Below are 21,876 nucleotides of genomic sequence, written 5' to 3' on the forward strand. Positions count from 1 at the left end.
TGCTTGTTGGCAGGCATAACCCACAAGTTCTGGACTAGTCTAGCAAGGCCACTAAGAAATGCACATTTGTGTTACGAGAGATCCCCTTCACACATTTTGCCTCGATAGCTCTGGTTCCACCTGATATCCCCATTGAGAAAAGTTCAGTTCAATTCATTTGCTATACCGCAAATATAAACAAAGTCAAATCCAAGCAGTTTACAAAGTAAATAAGGGGAGGAAACCCATATGACGACACAAACGAGAATAAAGAGTACAGAACACACCAAATTGAAGGTAAGCGGGAAAGAATAGGTTACAATATAATCAAGAGAAGATGGGGACAGGAGAACAACTAAAGGAGGGGTAGTACAAAAGCAGGCTGAATTGGGAATAGAATCAAAAGGGAAAGATTGGAACAAAACAATTCACTTAACTTTTCTTTGTACTAGGGAATAGAGAAATTTCAAAAGGGGCTCTCTCTATACCCAAACAGCTTGCAATAGATTTTGAGCTAAATAGTGCCTGAATTCTCATGCTAGTCTCATGAATCCACCATGGGAATTCAGGCATAGCCCAGGATATAAAGACAGACTTAAGGGCAGTGTAGTTGGTTCTGCCTATTAGCTCTTCATTCCTGCAACAGCAACTCAGAAAGGACACAGGGTTGACAATGTAGGGCAACAGCACTGGTCAGCAAGCTAAGGTTTAAGAAGGAGAAACTCGTGTTAGGGGTGGGAGGCAACTAGTTACCTACAGGGAATGGCTGGGAAGGCATGGAAAGAAGAATGTCTAGACCGAGATAAAAGAAAGGCAGAGACCAATGAAGATGATGGCTAGAGCGATTGCATGGGTGGATGAAAGCAGCAGGGGAAGACGTGAAGCTGAGAGAAAAAGTAGTGTGAAGAGTAGGATAAGAAGGGAGACTAGAGTGAGTGGGGAAGATGGGGGAGAACTGCTAAACAGATACAGAATGTTTAGTTTTTATATATACAGTGGTACCTCGGTTTACGAGTGCACTGGTTTGCGAGTGTTTTGCAAGACGAGCAAAACATTCGCAAAATCAGCACCTCGGAAACCGAGCATGGCTCGATTTACGAGCGCCCCCCACCCCCCGCGATCCAGCACCCTCCCCCCAGCAATCGGGCACCCCCCCGCCGCTGCTTACTGTCATCTGGGCACCGGCACGTCCCAGATGACAGTAAGCAGCGGCGGGGGGGTGCTCAATCGCGGCGGGGTTGCCCGATCATGGCGGGGGGGGGGGGGGGGTGCCGGATCGCAGAGGGGAGGGTGCCAGTCGCAGGGGAGGCCTTCAGGGGGGGTGGGGTGGGGGGGGGGAACATATCAAAGCGAGTTTCCATTAGCTCCTATGGGGAAACTTGCTTTGATAAACGAGCATTTTGGATTACGAGCATGCTCCTGGAACGGATTATGCTCTTAATCCAAGGTACCACTGTAATTTCTGATGTTTTATTTTTTGTTTATTCTGAGGTTTATTGGTCTTGATTATGTGCGTGATTTTGTTTCTCACTTAGGGCAGATTTTAAATAAAATAAAATTTTTAAAACCCAAAATGGATTTGGGGCAGAAATCAGGCCATAAAACAGCCGCAGCAGACCTTGGAAACAGAACTCCCAAAAGCTTAGGAGCCAGGCACTGGAGTGGATAGTATCTACACCACTTGGTCATTGACCTCTTCCCACCTTTCAACCTCTGAATGCATGACAGTGAGGTTCAGAGTTCTCATCTGCTGGTGCTAGATACAAAGAAAAGTAATTCAGGTCTAAATAAATCAGTGTCATTGTACAGAGAGAACAAGTAATAGAACAAATAAAGAGTAAAAGTTCCACTAAATGATTCCTTAGTTGCAAATCCTTACTTTACCAACTTGAATAATTCGTTCCCACACCGAAGTTCCTCAGAATGCCACACTTCAACTGCAAGATAGAGAGCATATGTGGTGACCGTCCTCATCGGAACTTTTGAAACCAGTGTTATATCTATTCATATATATCTTTTTATATTTTAATTATTTAGTTTTTAATTGATAAAGTGCCAGTGCTTTTCTGAGTCAGACCAGTGGTCCATCATGCCCAGCAGTCCGCTCACGCGGCGGCCCTCTGGTCTAAGACCAGCACCCTAACTGAGACTAGCCCTACCAGCGCACGTTCTTGTTCAGCAGAAACTTGTCTAACTTTATCTTAAATCCTTGGAGGGTGTTTTCCCCTCTAACAGCCTCTGGAAGGGTGTTCCAGCTTTCTACCACTCTCTGGGTGAAGAAGAACTTCCTTATGTTGGCACGAAATCTATCCCCTTTTTAACTTTAGAGAGTGCCCTCTTGTTTTCCCTACCTTGGAGAGGGTGAACAACCTGCCCTTATCTACTAAGTCTATCCCCTTCAGTACCTTGAATGTTTCGATCATGTCCCCTCTCAATCTCCTCTGTTCGAGGGAGAAGAGGCCCAGTTTCTCTAATCTTTCGCTGTACGGCAGCTCCTCCAGCCCCTTAACCATCTTAGTTGCTCTTCTCTGGCCCCTTTCGAGTAGTACCGTGTCCTTCTTCATGTACGGCGACCAGTGCTGGACGCAGTGCTCCAGGCGAGGGCGTACCATGGCCCGGTACAGCGGCAGCACATAAATTAAAGTATTTTGCTATTTAAGACCTAGATGTTAATGTGGAACTAATAAGAATTGTCTTTTCACAGTATACTTATCATCCCCGAGCTTGAAGAAGAATGAAACGCGTCGGTGGGGAATGAGACAGTATTAGTTCAAAGCTAAGTCTCACTTTATATATATTTATTGACATAACAAAGTATTATATTTTAAGATAAGCACTGCCACTTTATCAATGAAAAACTAAGTAATCATATATAATAAAATGCTAGAGCGCACATGTGCTCTCAAAAATTTGTGCGGTGTGGCGCTGTGAGGTGTGCTTCTGTGGCAACATTCTAACCTCACGGCGCATGCGGGGGCTGAAGGCGCGCGACTGTGCTCTCTCCCTGCCTTGGTGCGTCACTGCCCGCCCTCACTCACCGCTGCCTCTCACTCGCTGCCTGCCCGCATCCTAGCCGTGTCATCTCACTCGCCACCACCGCCGATCCTCTTCAGAGCAGCCTGCGATCGTGGCCGGCTTTAAAGAACCTCGCAGGCTGCTCTCCAACCTCAGTAGCACGCTCCCTCTGATGCACAGGATCGCGTCAGAGGGAACGTGCTACCGAGTTGGAGAGCAGCCTGCGAGGTTCACTAAAGCCGGCCATCACGATCGCAGGCTGCTTTGAAGAGGAGCAGGCCAGAAGACGCCAGGGTGGAGGGGAGGGTAAGAAGGGGATCAATACCGGGAGCCAGGGGGAGAGGGAAAGGGAGCTGCTTTGGGGGGAGGGGTGTGCTGGGGGAGACAGAAGGGGCCATGGATAGGGAGAGGGAAAGGGGGCTGCTTTGGGGGGGAGGTGTGCTGGGGACAGCTTTGCTCTGGGAGGAGACAGAAGGGGCCATGGAGAGATAGGGAGAGGGAAAGGGGGCTACTTTGGGGGGGAGGTGTGCTGGGGACAGACAGCTTTGCTCGGGGGGGGGAGACAGAAGGATACAGACAGCGGCCAAGGAGAGAGAGATAAAGAAACACAGACAGACAGACACATCTATTCTAGCACCCGTTAATGTAACAGGCTTAAAGACTAGTTAAAATATAAAAGCATAAAAAGATATATATGAATAGATATAACACTGGTTTCAAAAGTTCCGATGAGGACAGTCACCACATATGCTCTCTATCTTGCAGTTGAAGTGTGGCATTCTGAGGAACTTCGGTGTGGGAACGAATTATTCAAGTTGGTAAAGTAAGGATTTGCAACTAAGGAATCATTTAGTGGAAATTGTACAGAGAGCAAAAAACAAAAGGAATTGACCCCAAAATATCCACAAAGAAAATCCAGAGAAAACCAAAAAAACTCTGTGGAGTGACGATGTTCCTAAATGGACTTTATTTGAAAGTGTCAAAGTTCCAAAGGTACACTGAAATCATCCACATAAAATAATTCCATCCACATAAAAATTGTGTGGTGAGCCGAAGTAAGACACTGCTTGCATTTGCAATGGAAAGGCCTTTCTATTGCAAACGCAAACAGTGTCTCACTTCTGGCTCACCACACAATTGTTTCCCACGTACTCACCTTTATAGGACCCCCAGGGACCCCTGAAGAAGACTTTTTGTCGAAACGCGGACCGTGTTGGGTCCTGTATCCCTAGCGGACTAGGTCCTTTAAGGCTCTTATGTGGATGATTTATTTTTATGTGGATGGAATTATTTTATGTGGATGATTTCAGTGTACCTTTGGAACTTTGACACTTTCAAATAAAGTCCATTTAGGAACATCGTCACTCCACAATTGTACAGAGAGGGCATCTTCTGAGACAGATAAGAGCTAACAAAAAATAAGAAAATGTAGTGTGACAGTTTATTAACAGGAATATAAAAGTATCCCTTCCTAATAGAATTTTCCCCTTTCGGTATAAGAAAGGATCATGAACAGGGATGAAACTTGTTACACAAATAAGATCTTGAGGTTGTAATTTTGGTTTACCTTGGATAATTTTAGTCAAACCTTTAAAAGCATCCCCTATATCCTTTAAAAGAATGACATTTGTTAATAGGAATACTAGCAATAAATTAATGGAATACTACTGAATCATTCTTACCTTGGGTCATGAGATGGTCCAGATTGGTTCAGGAGGACGAATTCACAGTGCTGAGAAGAATACTGGGAGAATTCAATAAGACCACTCACTGGGTTCTTCTCCAGGCAAGCCGTTAACTTATCCAGATGAGACATCTCTTGCCCACTTTCAAATTCATCCGAGGGACCCTCCATAATGCTCTGCATCTCATCTGTCTCTTTATTTATGCTGTTCAAGTCCTCAGGAATTTCATCAGTGGCCCACTTGCCATTTTCAAAGTTATCGTAATTTGATTTCTTTAAAAAACGTATCTTACGTGGCCTTTTACCTAGAACACTACTGATTACTTCCTCTCGCGCAGATTCCACATTTTCCACATTTAGTTCTTCCCTCATGGCTTCAATTCCCACATTTAGCTCCTCCCCCATGGCTTCACGTCCCACATTTAGCTCCTCTCCCATGGCTTCATTTCCCACGTTTAGCTCCTCCCACATGCCTTCATTTCCCACATTTAGGTCCTCCCCCATGGCTTCATTTTCCACAGTGTCTGGCATTTCAGTGCAGACAACTGCAGCCACAATCTCTTCTTCCTCATCTGGTGCTTCACTTGCCTTCTTTTTCATCTGCATTCTCTCTCGTTTCTTGTCAGAGAGAGACCATTTTGGGGGGGCTGTACCCTGCCTGTAGACATCTCCCTGTTTTTCCAGGTTATACAGAACATGATTAACTTGTCTTGTATTTGTACCAATCAACCCAATGTTTTTGGCAATGCTATTTGATGTTGATTCTGGACTATCAAACAAATAGTCAAGGATTTTCTCCTTCATCTCAGACATGTCAAACTCTAGATTATCTTCTGAGCAGTTTACAGCAGATTTTTTAGAATCAAGGGAATTGTACTCAAATAAGTGTATTTTAGAATTGGTTTTTCTACCCACAACTCTGGATGACTGTTCTGCAACTTCTGTGTCTTTTCTAATTCTCCAATATGGGGGTCTATCGCCTTCTTTATATAACCTGCCCTCTCTATGCAGTTTGTAAAGATGACGATTGATCTCACTCTTCTGGGTTTTAAGATGCCGGGCAATGAAAATAGCCGACTGTGATTTATTCTGAGCAAATTCTTTTAAAAACCTTATGATCTCTTCCTCATAATCTCTCACTGCAAGGTTCTGAACATTTAAAGAAAGCTCATCCACACTTTTTTCTAAATTTTTATAGTAACTCTGAGACAAGTAACCATATGACAAAGTCTGGGCTTGGTGTTTTTTAAAAGATCCTCTTCCTTCTGGCCAATTGTGGTGACCACTTCTTGACAGATTCTGCGCAGTTGGTGGATGAACTCTTGTGCTATATTGAAATGCTGGTGATCTCTGTACTGGGCCTGAAGACACTGGAGTCTCTGTACACCCTCCTAAAAGGAACTGCACTTGTTGGTGTCTCAGTTGGTCAAGAGCAAACTCCTGTGAAATGAGAGGATTATTAGAAGAGGATGTATTAAGACTGTAGCCAAACAAACTTGTCATTCATTTTTTTTTTTTTTTTTGTGTTTAAGTTTTTTATTGAATTTTTTTTCCATTTAACAACAAGTGTCATAAATTTTCATACAATTATCTTAACAATACACTTGATATTTTTATAATATATTTTATATATAACATTTCTTGTCTTATTTTTCTTATGGTTTTATATATCATATAATTGTAATTATTTTTCTTATAAAGTTATACAATATATATATTGTAATGATTTTATCAATTATTATTTAAATATGAACCTTTTCCCCCTCCCTTTATTACGTTATTTTCATGTAAGAATATCATCTATTATAATATTTTATTTATAATGTATGATAAAGAGAATAATTCCCTCCCCTTAACCCCTCCTTCTTTATACTATTTTCTTATCATGGGAAATTCATATACCATGAACCTCAGCCACAACCTGCACCTCGGTTCCTAGCATGTTTCTGGAATATAAGATGCACATAGCCACCAAATAAGGGGCAGCGGTGATCCACTTTCTAACTCTAACACTTGCTGCAGAAAAGCTTGAATAAAGGAAAATAAAAATAAATTACACACAGAGTCCAGCTGGACTATTCTAATTCCTCATATTCTGATATTTCATGAAACTTAATGAAAAAATTCAATTCATACAGAATACTGTTGCAACAATGATTCACAGATCTAAGAAATCTGATGAAGCTACTCTTTTTTTCAGCCTGGAGAAGAGAAGGATCAGAGGAGTTATGATAGAAGTCTAAAAAATTGTGAATGGAGTGGAAATATATTCTAAATCGAAGCTACTATAAGACTTAACTTTGGAAAGTAATCAGGATGTACATTATAAAAAAAAACTGTATGGCAGCTGTATCTGTGGGGAGTTCAAGACTACAGAACTCAATGAAGGGTACATTAAGATTATGTGCAAATTTTAAGGGCTAGATTCACAAAGGGCACAGATTGGATCTGTGTCCAGGGGGCTGATTCACGAAACGCCCTCATGCAAATGAGGGCAATTGGAATCACACCCCCATCCGACTATCGGGATCGCTCTCTAGCGAACCCGACGCATGCGCAGATGGTCTGTCTGTGCAGGCTTAAGAGCAGCTACCTTTTTTTTAATTTAATTTTTTTTTGTTTTACTCATCGCGAGCCCATGGCTCGTTGTGCAGGGAAGAGCAGAAGAGTTGGCAGTCGGAAAGCTGTGAACGACTGATCCCCAGCAGTCGCTTGTTTGTAATCAGCCAGCCTAGTCGGTGTTGCAGGGTTTTTGTTTGTGAATTACTGCCTGCCATCATTTCAATGCCAGATAGAGGAAGTTATAGGATTATGAAAGGGTATAGATAGAAGCATAAAGGGGAATAAAGGGTTTTAGACAAGGATCGCCTTACAGGTCATGGACCTGATGGGCTGCCGCGGGAGCGGACTGCTGGGTGCGATGGACCTCTGGTCTGACCCAGCGGAGGCAACTTCTTATGTTCTTATTTGTATGCACGGATTGGAGGTGATCGGGACAGAGGTTAGTGAATCGGGTCAGAGGGAAATCGGGTCGCAAAATGATCGGTACACGCCTATTTGTGAGGGCATTTCAGAATTGATTGTCGTAAATCAATAGATGACAGAAGATTCCTATGCAGATTGTATACAAGATGATGGTATTTTAAAATAATGTTTTATTTTAAGATGTACTGATGAATGTATTGCTATATTTTATGTATGTAACAATAGTTACCCGCTTAGCATGTAAGTGGGATAGAAAATTTTAAAATAAATAGATGCGATTCGCTTGTCTACTCGTTCCAAAAATACTAGGACTAAGGGCATGCAATGAAGCTACTAAGTAGTAGATTTAAAACAAACCAGAAAAAAAATATTTCTTTGTGCAATGTATGATTAAACTCTGGAATTCCTTGCCAGAGAATGTGGTGAAAACAGTTAACTTAGCAGGGTTAAAAAAAAAAAAAAAAAAAAAAAGTTTGGATAACTTCCTAAAAATTCCAAAAGTCATTACTAAAATGGATGTGGGAAAATCCACTGCGTTAGTCCTAGGATTAGGTCCTTATCTTTCTAGTAGATATGTCATTTATATACAATATCACTTATATGTCATGTTAGGCACCCTAGCACTTTCAGTTAAGTGTACACTTGGCACATAAATGCTAACATTCTGTAAATTTAATGCAGGTGCCAAGTTACAGAATAAGCCTTCCTGTCCTTCTACCTATAAATATGCAGTAAACCCCCCCCCCCCCACACACACACACACAAAGAGGGCACTGTTTTTTTTTGGTTTTGTTACAAGTACTGTATTATACTGTAATATAACTGGTCTTTCCTATCGTTCTCTACCAGCACTAGTTCTAGGCCTTAGCAGGAATGAGCTATAGTAAAATCCTGACCCTTTGTAGCAGCATGTTCAGTATCTATAACATTTTTGTAAGAAAGAAATTTATCAGATTTAGTTAGCAAAGCAGGAAATGGACAGCAATGAAGATATTTACCTTAGATTTCTTCTCAGACATTTCATCATTCTAGAGTTACACTGACCAAGCCTTTATTCTGCCAAAGAATTAAATTGTTTGGAAAATGCTGGGATTTCACAGTACCTCGGTCTTACAATTACATTTGGTGGGGGGGGGAAAATCCTCTTTTAAAAAGGCAAGAACGGTATATATCCTGGTTGCAGAAGATGGCTCCAGTTAAGTTTCAGTTTCTTTTCCCTGTAATCTGGCCAGGGATGACGTAACATGATACAAGTGGGAGGGAGTGCAGGAAAGGTTGTAGCCAATCAGCACTCGCCTATTCCAGTAAGTCACCGCCCCAGAGCACTGACAGCAGCCTCAAAGGCTGCCCCCAGTGCCCCCGGGCTTGCACAGTGGTGAAAATTTAGCAGAATAGGAGAGCACAATCATTAAAACATTCCCTGCCAGCTCTTTCTTACAGTCAGATGTGAGGAAGTTCAATTTGCAACGAAGGAAACTTACTTCATTTAGGTTTGCAGAATAACTTTTTACTTTGGAGGACAGAGCAGCAGCATTAAAGCACAGTTACTTACCGTAACAGGTGTTATCCAGGGACAGCAGGCTTATATTCTCACATGTGGGTGACGTCATCTACGGAGCCCCAGCGCGGACAGCTTCTCAAGCAAACTTGATTGAAGTTTCAAGTTTGCTACACTGCACCACGCATGTGCATGCCTTCTTGCCCACTAGAGGGCGCATCCCCACCTCGTGGTCCTCAGTTCCATAACAAGCAAAGAAGCCATCCCCGGGGAGGTGGGCGGGTTGTGAGAATATATGCCTGCTGTCCCTGGATAACACCTGTTACGGTAAGTAACTGTGCTTTATCCCAGGACAAGCAGGCATGATATTCTCACATGTGGGTGACCTCCAAGCCAACCAAAAAAGGGCAGGTGGGAGGATGGCAATTTAGGAAAACAGGTTACGTAACACCGACTGGCCAAACCGGCCGTCACTTCTGGACAAAGTATCCAGACAGTAGTGGGAGGTGAACGTATGAACCGAAGACCAAGTGGCAGCTTTACATATGTCCTCCACAGGAGTAGACCGGAGGAAAGCAACAGAAGCTGCCATAGCCCTGACCTTATGCCCCGTGACTCGACCATGGAGCGTGAGACCAGCCTGAGCGTAGCAAAAAGAAATACAAGCAGCTAGCCAGTTGAACAAGGTGCGCTTGGAAACAGGATGTCCCAGCCGATTTGGATCAAAGGACAAAAATAATTGAGGAACCTTCCGATAAGACTTGGTACGTTGGAGATAAAAAGCCAACGCCCTCTTACAGTCCAGCGTGTGAAGTGCCGCCTCACCAGGATGAGAGTGGGGCTTCGGGAAGAACACCGGAAGGACAATAGACTGATTGAGGTGGAAATCAGACACAACCTTAGGTAGAAATTTGGGATGGGTGTGAAGAACCACCTTGTCATGATGGAACACAGTAAAGGGCGGGTCCGCAACCAAAGCCTGAAGCTCACTAATTCGACGAGCAGACGTGAGCGCAAGTAAAAAGATCACTTTCCAAGTGAGAAACTTAGGAAGAGACTTGTCAATTGGCTCAAATGGATGTTTCATCAGCTGAGCCAAGACCACGTTCAGATCCCAAACTACAGGAGGAGGTTTCAGAGGAGGATTAACATTAACTAAACCCCTCATGAAACGAACCACCAGAGGATGAAGAGAGAGAGAGCGTCCCTCTAGATGCCGATGGAAAGCAGCAATAGCACAGAGATGCACCCGGATGGAAGTTGTCTTCAGCCCAGACTTGGACAAATGCAGCAAATATTCCAGAACCGAGGATACCGGAACCAACCTTGGTTCCAAATGACACGAGGTACACCAGGATGAAAATCTGGTCCACTTCTGGGAATAACAAAGCCGAGTCGAGACCTTGCGCGAGGCTTCCAACACCTCCCTGACCGCTGAAGTCAGGGGGAAAGGAACCAAGCCGTCAGATGTAATGACCGAAGATTGGGATGCAACAGCGAACCCCGACTCTGAGACAGCAGAGAGGGAAATACAGGCAGAAGTAGAGGCTCCCTGGCACTGAGTTGAAGGAGCAGGGAAAACCAGTGCTGACGAGGCCAACGTGGCGCTATGAGAATCATAGTGGCTCTGGATGACTTGAGGTGAACCAACGTCCTCAAGATCAGAGGAAAAGGAGGAAATGCATAAAGGAATCTCCCTCCCCAGTTGAGAAGGAAGGCATCTGCCTCGAGACGGTCTCGGGAGTAAATTCTTGAACAATAGAGGGGCAGTTTGTGAGTCTCCGGGGAGGCAAACAGATCCACCTGAGGCGTCCCCCAGCGGTCGAAGACCTCGCGCAGAACTCGGGAGTTGAGCGACCACTCGTGCGGCTGGAGAAGACGACTGAGTTTGTCGGCTAGACAATTCTTCTCTCCCTGAATGTAAACCGCCCGCAGGAAGATGTTCTGGGAGGTCGCCCATTCCCAAAGGCGCAAGGCTTCCCGGCACAGGGACCAAGAGCCCGTTCCCCCTTGTTTGTTTACATAATACATCGCCACTTGGTTGTCCGTCCGTACCAGGACCACCTGATTGCGCAGCAGGTGACCGAAGGCTCGGGCTGCCAGAAAAATGGCACGAAGCTCCAACACATTGATGTGACAACGACGGTCCTCCGCCGACCATAGCGCTTGAGTCCGCAGACCGTCGAGGTGAGCCCCCCACGCGTACTCCGAAGAGTCCGTGGTCAGGACCTTGCGATGCGGAGGGACGAGAAAGAGCAAACCCCCGGAAAGATTGGAAGAGTTGGTCCATCAACGGAGCGACTGTCTCAAGGAAGGAGTGACCGTTACAGGAAGGGAGGGCGGGTCTCGATCCTGGCGCCACTGGGAGGCCAAGGTCCACTGAGGGAGTCTCAGACGCAATCGGGCAAACGGCGTGACATGAACTGTCGAAGCCATATGGCCGAATAGAATCATTAGCCGGTGTGCAGAGACGGAGCGCTGCAGCAGAATCTGACGGGCCAGGCAAAGCAGAGCCTCCAGTCTCGATGAGGGCAGGAATGCACGAAGGCGAACCGTGTCCAGCACGGCCCCGATAAACTGAAGAGATTGAACCGGGCACAACTGTGATTTGGGAAAATTTACCTCGAACCCCAGACGTTGAAGGAAGATGATAGTCTGTCGGGTCGCTGAGATAACCCTCTCCCGGGATGAAGCCTTGATCAGCCAATCGTCCAGGTAGGGGAAGACCTGCAGCCCCTGGGATCGTAGGGCAGCCGCGACCACCACCATACACTTTGTAAAGACCTGAGGAGACGAGGCCAGCCCGAAGGGGAGGACTCGATATTGGAGGTGCAACTCCCCCACCTGGAACCGTAAGTATTGGCGAAAGGCGGGTTGCACCGGAACATGCGTATATGCTTCCTTCAGGTCCAGGGAGCACATCCAGTCCCCCGAGTCTAGTAGAGGGTACAGGACTGGAAGGGACAACATACGGAACTTCTCCCGGACAAGGAACTTGTTGAGCCTCCGGAGGTCCAGAATGGGGCGTAAGTCCCCGGTCCTCTTCGGGACCAAAAAGTAACGGGAGTAAAACCCCCGTCCCCTTTGGTTCAGGGGCACATGCTCCACTGCCCGAAGGCCCAACAAGGACCTGGCCTCGGACAGGAGAAGAGGAAGCTGGTCTCGGCAGCAAAGAGAAGTCCCCGGCGGATGTTCCGGTGGCATGGACAAGAAATTCAGCGAGTAGCCCTCGGAGATAATCCGGAGCACCCAAGCATCCGACGTGATCTCGGCCCATGCTGGGAGAAAGGCCTGCAATCGGCCCCCGATAGGAAGGGGGTCCTTTGACAGTGCGGAGGGGGCCCGCCCCCAACGTCAAAAAGATGGAGCGGGTTTAGACGCTCCTTGCGCTTGAGGCTTTGGTTGGGACGCCCTGCCCTGCTGCTGGGGACGTCGGGGCAGAGGCCTGGAGAAGGACGGCGTCGACTTCTGCGGGTACCGCCGCGGAGGAGGTCTAAACGGCTTCTGCGGCGGAGCCCGGGGTTTGGGACGGACCAATGATGCAATAGAGTGTTCGTGTTCAGACAAATGCTTGGTCGCTGCCTCCAAGGACTCATCAAACAGCTCTGAGCCAACACAAGGAAGATTGGCCAGACGTTCTTGTAAGTTCGGGTCCATCTCTAGGGTACGGAGCCATGCCAGGCGGCGCATGGCCACCGCGAAGGCTGACATGCGAGAGACGAGCTCAAACGCGTCATACACCGCATGGAAGAGGTAGAGACGCAGTTGGGACAAATTGGACATAAAAACCCCAAAATCCTCTTTATGGGAATCTGGCATGACTCCATAATACCTCGGCAACGACTTCACCATCTGTCTCAAATAAGACGAGAAGGTGAATGCGTAATTCAGGACCCTGGTCGCCATCAAAGAGTTAGAATAGAGGCGACGACCAAACTTGTCCAAGGTCCGTCCTTCCCGTCCGGAGGGAACAGCCGCCGAGACCCTGGAAGGCTGCGACTTCTTCAAAGCCGACTCCACCAGTAGGGACTGGTGGGATAGCTGTGCCTTATCAAAGCCCTTGCACGGAACCGTGCGATATTTAGACTCCATCTTAGAAGGCACCGCTGTGACTGTAAGAGGGGAGTCAAGGTTCCTCAAAAAGGTCTGGTTAAGAACCTTATTGAGAGGTAGCCGAGGCGTTTCTCGAGGAGGGGGGGGCAAATCCTGCTCCTCCAAAAACTCCTTCGTGTACTTTGATCCTGCTCCCAGATCAAGGTCCAAAGCCCTTCCCATATCAAGAATGAACCTCGAGAAAGAGGAGGGCTTCGAAGGCGGGGAGGGAGATCGAGACGAGCGCCTCGCCAAGAAGGAAGGAGAAGCCTCGCGTGAGTATCGAGGCTCCTTCCCCGTGCCAGACCCCGAGCCCCAAGAAGTCGCATCGAGCGATCTGGACGGGGTCGGGGACCGCCCACGCCCCGAGGAACCCCTTCGGGAAGTCCCCGGGGTATGGGGCACCAAGGCACGCCCCTTTCGTCTTGGCGAAGAGTCCCTCAAGCACTCAACCTGAGACGAACGCAAAAGCCTCGGGTTATCGAGGTGCAGTTCAGAGACCCGCAGGGTCTCGGCCCCTGTCGGCGAGGAGCGACCGTGTCGTCGAGGAGAAGCCCGGTGGCGTTTGGGCTTCCTCGACCGACGCTTCGCCCGAGGCCGACCCGAGGGCGAGGAACCCCGGGAGGACCTCGACGAGGACGAAGAGGAAGAGATCCTCCGAACCCGCCGCACCTTGTCCCGAGGCCGCACACTTCGCTCAGGCTGGTTAACCGAGGTCGAGGGCAAGGTCGGGACCGAGGCCGAAACCCCCCCCCGGGCCCGAAGTCGAGGGCACCAAGACCGAGGTCACCGACGCCCGGGCAGCCGAAGCCGAAGCCTGCTGAAGGTGCGTGAGGGCCCCGGACAGCTCCGAGGCAATGAGAGCCCGGAGCAAGTCCTGAAAGACGGGAACCCCCATCATAGTCGGCAGGTCCGGGGCCGTCGGGTGCTCCCTCGAGGGCGACCTCGGTACCGAGTATTCCCGCGGGGCACCCGACTTCGGCGCTCGGGGCGGGGCCGAGGACGACCCACCCGCCCCCGCCGAGGAGCTCGAGGATGGCTTCTTCGAGGCTGAAACTGAAGCAGGAAGTGAGGACTTACCCTTCGCCGACTTCGGGGTCGAAGACACTGGCTTCGATGCCGGGGGCTCCCGGGGCGAGGACGAAGGAGTCGAGGCCGAGGTCAAGGCCGGGGCCGAAGCCGAGGCCTTCCCCGCCGCGGGGTCAACTGCAAAGAGCTCCGCCATGCGAGCCTGACGGCGGCGGAGAGCTCTCCGTTGAAAAGTGGAGCACCGGGAACAGGTGTCGGAGGGGTGCTCAGGGCCCAGGCAACGCAAGCACCACCGGTGAGGATCGGTAATTGACTGGAGCCGATCGCACCGGGTGCACTTTTTAAAGCCCGTCACAGGACGGGACATGGGCCCAAAAACCGGCCGGGAACAAGCGAGGTCCCGCGGCCGCGGCTACCGGGAGCCCCCGGAGCCAAACAAAAAAGACTTTTTTTTTTTTTTTTCCGACGAAAACTGAAAGAAATAAAAAGAACAAAAGAGAAAAACACAGCGACCGAGTCAAAAAAGAGACACAGCCGCGGTGACAGAAGGCAAAACTAAGAGCACAATTTCCACAGGGCTTCTGGCTCCGCGGAAGAGAATGAACTGAGGACCACGAGGTGGGGATGCGCCCTCTAGTGGGCAAGAAGGCATGCACATGCGTGGTGCAGTGTAGCAAACTTGAAACTTCAATCAAGTTTGCTTGAAAAGCTGTCCGCGCTGGGGCTCCGTAGATGACGTCACCCACATGTGAGAATATCATGCCTGCTTGTCCTGGGATAATGACATTTCATTAAAGGCCCCTGTAACAAAGTCATAGCAAAATGCACCGAAGCCCATAGGGCAGTGGTTCCCGACCCCATCCTGGAGGACCCCCAGGCCAATCAGGTTTTCAGGCTAGCCCTAATGAATAGGCATGGAGTAGATTTGCATGCCTGTCACTTCCATTATATGCAAATCTCTCTCATGCCTATTCATTAGGGCTAGCCTGAAAACCTGACTGGCCTGGGGGTCCTCCAGGATAGGGTCGGAAACCACTGCCATAGGGGAACTGAATGGTCTTTAGTGCAATTGCCGAAGGGGCATCACTACCGCGGCTTTGTAAAAGAAACCTTAAACTTGCAAGTTTTACTTAGACAAAGTAGTGCCGCTCTGACCAAGCTTGTATTCAAATGAGAGGGTTCCCCACTCTCCAATGAATCCCCTAACTCTGTTCTAAAGAATCTTAAAGGCAGCTACCGTGTTCCCCTGAAAATAAGACAGGTTCTTAACTTGTGCTAAAAAAAACACAATAGGGCTTATTTTTGGAGAATCTTATTTGTTTTTCACATACAACAATCATCTCTCCCTTCCTCTCCTCCACCCCAATTCTTCCTCTTTCCTTTCTCCCCCCCCCCCCATATGCAGCAGCACCTAAGCCTTAAAAAATAGAGGCAGTGCTCTGAACGGGCTACTTCATGGCCTTCCCCACCGCCGCTGCTGTTTTGGAGGCTTCAGAGTGGAGGTATGCCAGGCTCACGGTGGGAGGGTCGGTGGGGTCCTGCTGCACAGAGGGATGGAAGGGAGGGATAGAAAGACACTGCAGAGGGAAGACCTGGCCCTGGTGGGGAAGGCTGCAAAGCAGCCCGTTCAGAGCACTGCCGCTGTTTTTGGAGGCCTCAGAGCTGCTGCACAAGGTGATGGGTGAGCAGTGAGGAAAGATGTTGAACGGGGGGGGAGGGGGGAGAGAAAGAAAAGATGAAGAATTGGGGTGGAGGAGAACAAGGGAGAGATGATTGGAAAATTAGGCAGCACTAGTGTCAGGGATGGAGTTGGGGAGTATCAGAGTGGCTTCGGGGATCGATCTTAACTATAGCTTATTTTTGAGGTAGGGCTTATATTAGGAACATCTTTAAAAATCACGCTAGGGCTTATTTTCAGGGTAGGGTTTATTTTCAGGGGAATACAGTAGTTATATTTCAATGACTGACCCAGTGTTAGGGTTTGCAATGTCATTTTGTTTTCCCTTTTTTGTATAACTGATATTTAAAAAAACCACACACACCTGATACAGTGGTTATGCACATTTGTTAGAAATGAAGAGTCATATGTGGGTGAATACACAGTTGGCCAGGGAAATGCAACTGGCATTTTCAAAGAACAAATCAAATTCTGCCAATTCATTTAAGTTAATAAATATTTTAGAGTATGGTTTCAAGACTCTGATATACTTTACCACTACAAGTATTTGCAACAAGTAAATAGATAAATATAAAACAAGGCAATTACAAGAAACATGTAGGTTTTTGATCCATGCAGGCTATTTGCTATAGTACCTAATGAAAAAAAATATATTTTTTTCAAAGCTATATATTTTAGGATCGACAGAGTCACAACATGTAGAAGTGTATTTACAATATGGTGAAACAGAAACTGTATAATCTATTGTAGTAATTCAATTATACAATTGCTATCATTTCTAGTCCAATAGGAAGCAATTTTGATAAAGACTGGGGGAATAGCAGATCTTACAATACCAGATCCCAAAGCAAATTATGTAAATGCAGACTCATAGATGCAAACTAATTTAAAATATGAAAAGGGAAGCACCCCAAAGGGGCGAAAAGGAAACCTTGGTGAGGCTAGACAGCACCAGGTTGAGGTCCCAGGAAGGTGCTTGACTGGTGGTATGATGTGAAGAACCCCCTTCAGAAATCTTGCCAAAGAGAAATGACAATCCCAGGCTCTAAAACAAAAGAGCCCAGCTACCTGAACTCGAAGAGATGCTACAGTGAGACCTTTATCAAGTCCAGCGTATAGAAAGGCAATAATCACATTGGAACCGAATAAGGGTCCACCTGATCCTGAGCGCACCAGTGTTGGAAACCTTCCACACTTTAGTGTAAGCAGAAACTATGGACAACTTCTTAGACTTAAGAAAAGTGTCAACAACCATAGCAAAATAGCCTTTGTGTTCTAAGGCTGCGTGCTCAAGAGCCATGCCGTAAGAGCTAAGCAACTCGGATCCTCCATGAAGACTGGACCCTGCGTAAGCAGATCTGAATGGGTGCTCAGCCAAAGGCCGTGACCCTCATGAAGATGCATCAGATCTGTAGACCATGGCCTGCAAGGCCAATCTGGAGACACCAGAATGACACGGCCTGGATGGACAGCGACCCACCAAACAACTCGGCCTATCATGGGCCAGAGAGGAAAGACATACAGGAGAATCTCCTGAGGCCATAGCTGCACTAGAGTGTCAAGACCCTTGCTTCCAGCTTAAATCTTCGATTGAAGAAACGATCTGCTTTTTTACTCTTCGTCATGGCCATGAGGTCAAAGCAGGGCTGACCCCAGCGCAGAACTATGGCTTGGAATGCTGATGTGGACAGGGCCCACGCACCCGGACCCAGAGTCTTTCTGCTTGAACATTGTCAACCTCTATCACATGCACTGCTGATATGCTTGGAGGTGATGTTCCACCCATAGAAACAGAAGGCGGGTTTCCTGAGCCAGAGGGGTGCTCTTGGACCCTTCCTGGCGATTTACGTAGGGTATTGCCGTCGCATTGTCAGAAAAGACCTTGACTGCTTGGCTCTCCAGAGTCTTCTGCAATCGCATCAGAGCCAACCAGTTGATTGACCATTTCCCTCCTAGAGGGTGTTTCAACTCTCTTGGATGGGACAATGATTGCAGTGGGCTCTCTGGAATTTTTCATCACCACAATCCATAAGGCAATCTGCAGCGGAACACCCCTACAGAGCGATTGTGGGAGAAACCACCAATCCATGCTGGCCTAAGCCTCGAGTCCAGGGAAGCATCCCTGTGCAGAACCCAGCAAGAGAGTAAAGCATGCCATTGCCCATGGCACATCTATTCTGGCCACCATGGATCCCAGGACCTGAAGATAGTCCCACACTGAAGGAGTCGGCAGCTCCATAAAGGAAGAAATCTGGGCAAACAGTTACAGTCTGCGTGCCTCTGGAAGATAGACATGGCCTGCAGTCCTGTCGAAGAGAACTCCAAGATATTCCAGCGATTGTGTGGGTGTTGGCGTGCTTTATCTATAGTTCATGATCCACCCCAGGTCTTCCAGCACCTGGATCACAGTGAGCTGACACTCCGCCAACAAGTGTGCCCTGATCAGCCAGTTGTCCAAGGGTGAATCCGAAGATCCATTTTTTGCAGGTAAGCCACTACGACCACCATCAAGGTATGGGGCAGAACTGATAATGCTGTTCCAGGACATGAAACTTAAGAATTTGCAGTGGGCTGGAAAAATTAGAATGTGCAAGTAGGCTTCCGTGAGATCCAGCGAGGCAAAAAACTCTCCCGGAGCCATCACTGCAATGACTTATCATATTGTTTCCATGCAAAAGCATGGAACTTTGAAAGCCACATTCACGTATTGAAGATCCAGAATAGGCCTCCAATCTTTGGAGTTTTTCTTTGGTACGAAAGTATATAGAGTATCTGCCTGAGCCAGAGAGTTCAGGCGGCACCTGCTCTACAGCTTGAATATTCAGCAAGTGTTGAACAGTGGCTTGAACCTTTAGCGCCATGTCCAGCTGACCCACAGGAGAGTCCACAAACCAGTCCACCAGACGTCAGGCAAATTCCAGTTTGTAGCCCAACTGAATAATGTTCATGATCCACGGGTCGGACAAAATGTGAACCCAGGCAGACTGGAACATTGAGAGTCTGCCCCCTATCTGAAGAGAGGCATCCCTCGGCCTGATGACATTGTGCCTTTATGGCAGAGGGAGACGGAAGGCTGGGACTGCCTGTAGCCAGTATACATGGGCCGGGAGCCCTGCAAAAATCTCAGCAATGTGGCACTCGCATATGGTCGGGATCAGCGGGAGACATGAAAATTAGAACAACCAGAACCTCTATAAGTACTGCTACTAGTATTTATTTCTATATCGCCGAAAGTCGTACACAGCGCTGTACATTTTAACATACAACAGACAATCCCTGCTCAAAAGAGCTAACAATCTAATTTAGACAGGACATTTCAGGGTTGGGGAGGTTATAGTGGGTATAGGTATCTGATAGCAGTGAGGGGGAGTTAAGAGTTGAAAGCAGTTTCAAAAAAGTGGGCCTTTAGCTTGGATTTGAACACTGCCAGGGACGGAGCACGACGTTTTGATTCAGGCAACCTGTTCCAGGCATACGGCGCCGCAAGAAAGAAGGGACAGAGTCTGGAGTTGGCAGTGGAAGAGAAGGGTACAGATAAGAGGAGCTTGCCCGATGAGCGGAGATCACGGGGGGAGGGGGGAGCCTAGGAGGAGATGAGTGAGGAGAGATATCGGGGGGCTTCTGAGCGAATTCACTTGTAGGTCAGCAAGAGGAGTTTGAACTGTATTCGGAAATGGACGGGGAGCCAATGAAGCGACTTGAGGAGAGGGGTAATGTGAGAATAGCGGTTCTCACGGAATATGAGTCGTGCAGCAGCATTTTGAACGGACTGAAGAGGTGAGAGACAGGTGCACAGGAGGCCCGAGAGAAGTACATTGCAGCAGTCTAAGCGCGAGGTGCTGAGAGCGTGGACAAGGATTTTGGTCTTGTGTTCAGAGAGAAGAGGACCGATTTTGGTAATGTTATAGAGGAGGAAGTGACAGGATTTGGTGGTCTGTTGGATCTGAGCAGAGAGAGGAGTCAAAGATCACCCCTGCATCTACTGTCAGGGGTTATAGGGCGACAGTCCACCACAGAATTCATGAGATCGTCCATGCCCTTGCCAAACAATAACTGCCCCTTAAAGGGAAGTCTAGCCAAAGTAACTTTGGAAGGAGAATCACCAGCCCATTGCCTGATCCAGAGCATCCCGCGGGCAGAAATGGAGTACGCCAACACCTTTGCCAAAACCCGTATAAAGTCATACAATATGTCAGCAACACAATCTGACCCATGCAATAGAAGTTGAGGAGGAGTATCCATAGCCTCACTCTCCAGCATGCGCAGTCGAGACAGGTACATGTGACAAAGGACGCTGCCGAAGCAGCTTTTATGCCTAAAGTAGCTGCATCAAAAAGTCTCCAGAGGACCACATCCACACAGCAGTCCTGCATGTCTTTAAGCACCGCACCACCTTCATTAGATAAAAGATGCATTTAGTCACCTGCACAACCAAAGAATCCACCAAAGACTGACCTAGAAGCTGCTAGCACTCCTATGCCAGAGGATACAAGTGAGACATGACCTTCGCTATCTTAAGAGCATCTTGTAGAGCAGTGTATTGCAAACTGTACCACAATACACTGGGGAGGAGGAGGTGCGCCGGCTGACTACCTACCGGATGTTCCTCTCGCAACGAGAGGCTCGTTCTGTAGGCCAGTAGCTGGTGCCTCTCCTTATCTCCGGCCCTCTTCCCTACTGGCACCCCTCATTGGTGTCTCAGGGCCCGTCTGGAGGGCCTTTGCGCATGCGCGTAACGTTATCATGGTGACATCCATGCACTTCTGGGTGTCTTGAGCTGCGGCCACTACATTTAGTGTGCCGCGGCTCGATAAAAGTTTGCGGGACACTGTTCTTGAGAATCATATTGCTCTGAAATCAGAATGCTCACATCAGGATACTAGAGAAAGGTGGAAGACTACGAGCGCATACCCCAAAGCCAGGAAGATGTGGACAGATCCGGCTGAGTAACTAAATTCAACTCCTGCAAAGACTCAGAAATAAGATCTGGTAAAGACGCAGACCTAAAAAAACACAGAACCATGGGATCATCTCCAGGTTTCAAAACCCCAGAGGGATCCGCAGATCCAGCACAGTTCCTGATCTCCCATTCTGGGAAGCGCTGCGCCTGTAAATAAGGGGTCAGCTAGCTGTCATTATCATCAGGATCCCCCAGATCAGGATCAGCTTCAACATGGGAGAGGCTAAGCTGGATGCTGCCATGGCATGTGGCAAAAGTACGCTCTTTGGGCACTAAATTTGCACAATCCTGGCAAGAATTCACACCAGAAGAGCACATGGACTCCATCCCAACAAGATTTGAGGCAAAAACTGCAATTTTGGAGAAGCAAGAAGCCTTTGAAAAAAAGATTGCTAAAAATACAAGACAGCTCCAGCAGAGCCCACTAACCAATCTGCCAAAGGTTGCGCAAAGTCCAGGTTGGAACCTGACCAAATTACCGTATTTTCACGCAAATAACACGCACCCGTATAAAACGCGCACACGTGTATAGCGCGCAGAAATCACGATGATAAGCACAAAAACTTTGGTATAACGCGCTCACGATTATACCGCGCATGCTGCCCGACTCTCCGTTCACCCCCCTGACTTCCGTGCACTGCCCCGCCTCTCCGTGCGCTGTCCCGACTCTCCGTTCACCCCCCCTGACTTCCGTGCACTGCCCCGCCTCTCCGTGCGCTGTCCCGACTCTCCGTTCACCCCCCCTGACTTCCGTGCACTGCCCCGCCTCTCCGTGCGCTGTCCCGACTCTCCGTTCACCCCCCCTGACTTCCGTGCACTGCCCCGCCTCTCCGTGCGCTGTCCCGACTCTCCGTTCACCCCCCCCTGACTTCCATGCACTGCCCTGACTTTCCGTGCGCTGTCCCGACTCTCCGTTCACCCCCCTGACTTCCGTGCACTGCCCCGCCTCTCCGTGC

General features: G+C 48.1%; 1 protein-coding gene across 2 annotated transcripts in view; it reads right to left on the reverse strand.

Annotated features, from left to right (window-relative positions):
• The window catches only part of ADAR (adenosine deaminase RNA specific), a 68,223-nt gene that overhangs the window by 38,175 nt on the left and 8,172 nt on the right, over positions 1–21,876 (reverse strand). Inside the window, exons 1-2 of one of the 2 annotated variants that reach the window (XM_033924771.1) lie at positions 8,662–8,813; positions 4,677–6,118 (exon numbers count right to left, since the gene is read on the reverse strand). In XM_033924771.1, the coding sequence (XP_033780662.1) occupies positions 4,677–6,118; positions 8,662–8,682 (1,463 nt within the window). In that variant the 5' untranslated portion in view covers positions 8,683–8,813. Of the gene's footprint in view, positions 1–4,676; positions 6,119–8,661; positions 8,814–21,876 lie in introns of those variants that run through there. The other variant, XM_033924773.1, reaches the window with a different exon arrangement.

The sequence above is a fragment of the Geotrypetes seraphini genome, chromosome 16 (assembly GCF_902459505.1).
Source record: "Geotrypetes seraphini chromosome 16, aGeoSer1.1, whole genome shotgun sequence".
NCBI classification, from domain to species: Eukaryota; Metazoa; Chordata; class Amphibia; order Gymnophiona; family Dermophiidae; genus Geotrypetes; species Geotrypetes seraphini.